The sequence below is a fragment of the Chiloscyllium plagiosum genome, chromosome 12 (genome assembly GCF_004010195.1).
Source record: "Chiloscyllium plagiosum isolate BGI_BamShark_2017 chromosome 12, ASM401019v2, whole genome shotgun sequence".
NCBI lineage: Eukaryota > Metazoa > Chordata > Chondrichthyes > Orectolobiformes > Hemiscylliidae > Chiloscyllium > Chiloscyllium plagiosum.
Genome location: NC_057721.1, coordinates 2525834 through 2527130, shown reverse-complemented (window position 1 = coordinate 2527130; position 1297 = coordinate 2525834). Strand labels below are relative to the sequence as shown.

At 65.3% G+C, this 1297-nt stretch overlaps 2 protein-coding genes across 11 annotated transcripts in view; one reads left to right on the top strand and one right to left on the bottom strand.

The window, feature by feature from the left end:
* The window catches only part of pcid2 (PCI domain containing 2), a 65103-nt gene extending 64611 nt beyond the window's left edge, over positions 1-492 (bottom strand). For 4 of the 6 annotated variants that reach the window (XM_043700278.1, XM_043700284.1, XM_043700283.1 and 1 more), the window contains exon 1: positions 446-492. The gene's annotated coding sequence lies outside the window, so the exon portion shown is untranslated. Of the gene's footprint in view, positions 1-229; positions 284-445 lie in introns of those variants that run through there. The other 2 variants (XM_043700285.1, XM_043700279.1) reach the window with 2 other exon arrangements.
* A 70-nt stretch (positions 493-562) lies between these two features.
* The window catches only part of LOC122554895 (cullin-4A-like), a 57052-nt gene continuing 56317 nt past the window's right edge, over positions 563-1297 (top strand). For 2 of the 5 annotated variants that reach the window (XR_006313111.1, XM_043700272.1), the window contains exon 1: positions 564-1257. Coding sequence is in view for 4 of the 5 variants with exons in the window: in XM_043700272.1 (XP_043556207.1) it covers positions 789-1257 (469 nt within the window). In the remaining variant the exon portion in view is untranslated. Of the gene's footprint in view, positions 1258-1297 lie in introns of all 5 variants that reach the window. The other 3 variants (XM_043700273.1, XM_043700271.1, XM_043700270.1) reach the window with 3 other exon arrangements.

Sequence of the window (1297 nt, the reverse complement as noted above, 5' to 3'; positions counted from 1 at the left end):
CTAGGAATCCTCCAACCACAAGGGATGAACTCGGGTTTCACCAGTTTCCTCATTTCCCCTCCCCCCACCTTGTCTCAGTCAAATCCATCGAATTCAGCACCGCCTTCCTAACCTGCAATCTTCTTCCCGACCTCTCCGCCCCCACCCCAGTCTGGCCTATCACCCTCACCTTGACCTCTTTCCACCTATCACATTTCCGACGCCCCTCCCCCAAGTCCCTCCTCCCTACCTTTTATCTTAGCCTGCTGGACCAACTTTCCTCATTCCTGAAGAAGGGCTAATGCCCGAAACGTCGATTCTCCTGTTCCCTGGATGCTGCCTGACCTGCACCACTCTCTAATCTTCACTCTCCTGTAATACACATGTACATATAACACCCAGATGGTTTTTTGCTCCTGAAACTTTCCCTCCCTCCCTTTATTGGCCCTGATTTAAAGCCCCTTACCGTTCTGCTGGCAACAGGAGGGAGGGGAAGGTGATACCTTCCTCTCCAGCGCATAACCGGAAGTGGCCGTCTCCAGGGTGAGGGGTCACGGGAGGGTGAGAGGGGTCAGTTTCCGGTCTGTCGGCCCGTTGTCCCCCCCCTCCTTTGACTGTCCCGGTGTGAAGGCCGGAAGTGGCCGTCTCCAGGGTGAGGGGTTACGGGGGGGTGAGAGGTGTCAGTTTCCGGTCTATCCCCCCCCCCTCCTTTGACTGTCCCGGTGTGAAGGCCCCGAGGCCAGAACCGGGCCCGGGTCCTGCAGGCGGAGAAGGGGGCACCTCCCGATCCCGATCCCGTCCCCCGGCTGATGCAGCGGCCGGCGGCGGGGGCTCCGGCTCCTCCCTGCATCCCCGAGGAGGAGGAGGAGAGGCCGGCCGCCGATGTGAGTGAGCCCGGGGGACAGGCGAGGAAGCGGCAGCGGAGAGCCGAGCCCCAGGCCCAGCCCCAGGCCCAGGCCCAGGCCCAGGCGGGGAGCCGCTCCTCCTCCTCGCCCCCTCAGCCGCTGGGCGCCAAGCGGCGGTATCGGGGCTGCTCCAACCCGGCAGAGGGTGACGGAGAGGCCGAGGCCGCGGCTGACGAGCCCGGACCGGGAGCCGGAGCCGGAGCCGGAGCCGGAGGCGGAGCGGGCCCCGCGATGGCCGAGCAGCGGCCGCCGCACTCGCGCAAAGCCAACTCCTCGCCGGCGCTGCTCGGGCACCCCAACGGTGTGAGCAGGGCGGCGACCCCCGGGGGCAGGCCGGCCGCCTCCAGGAAACTGCTGATCAAGAACTTCCGAGGTGGGTGCGAGCCGCCGGCAACACGGTCCCCAGCTCATAC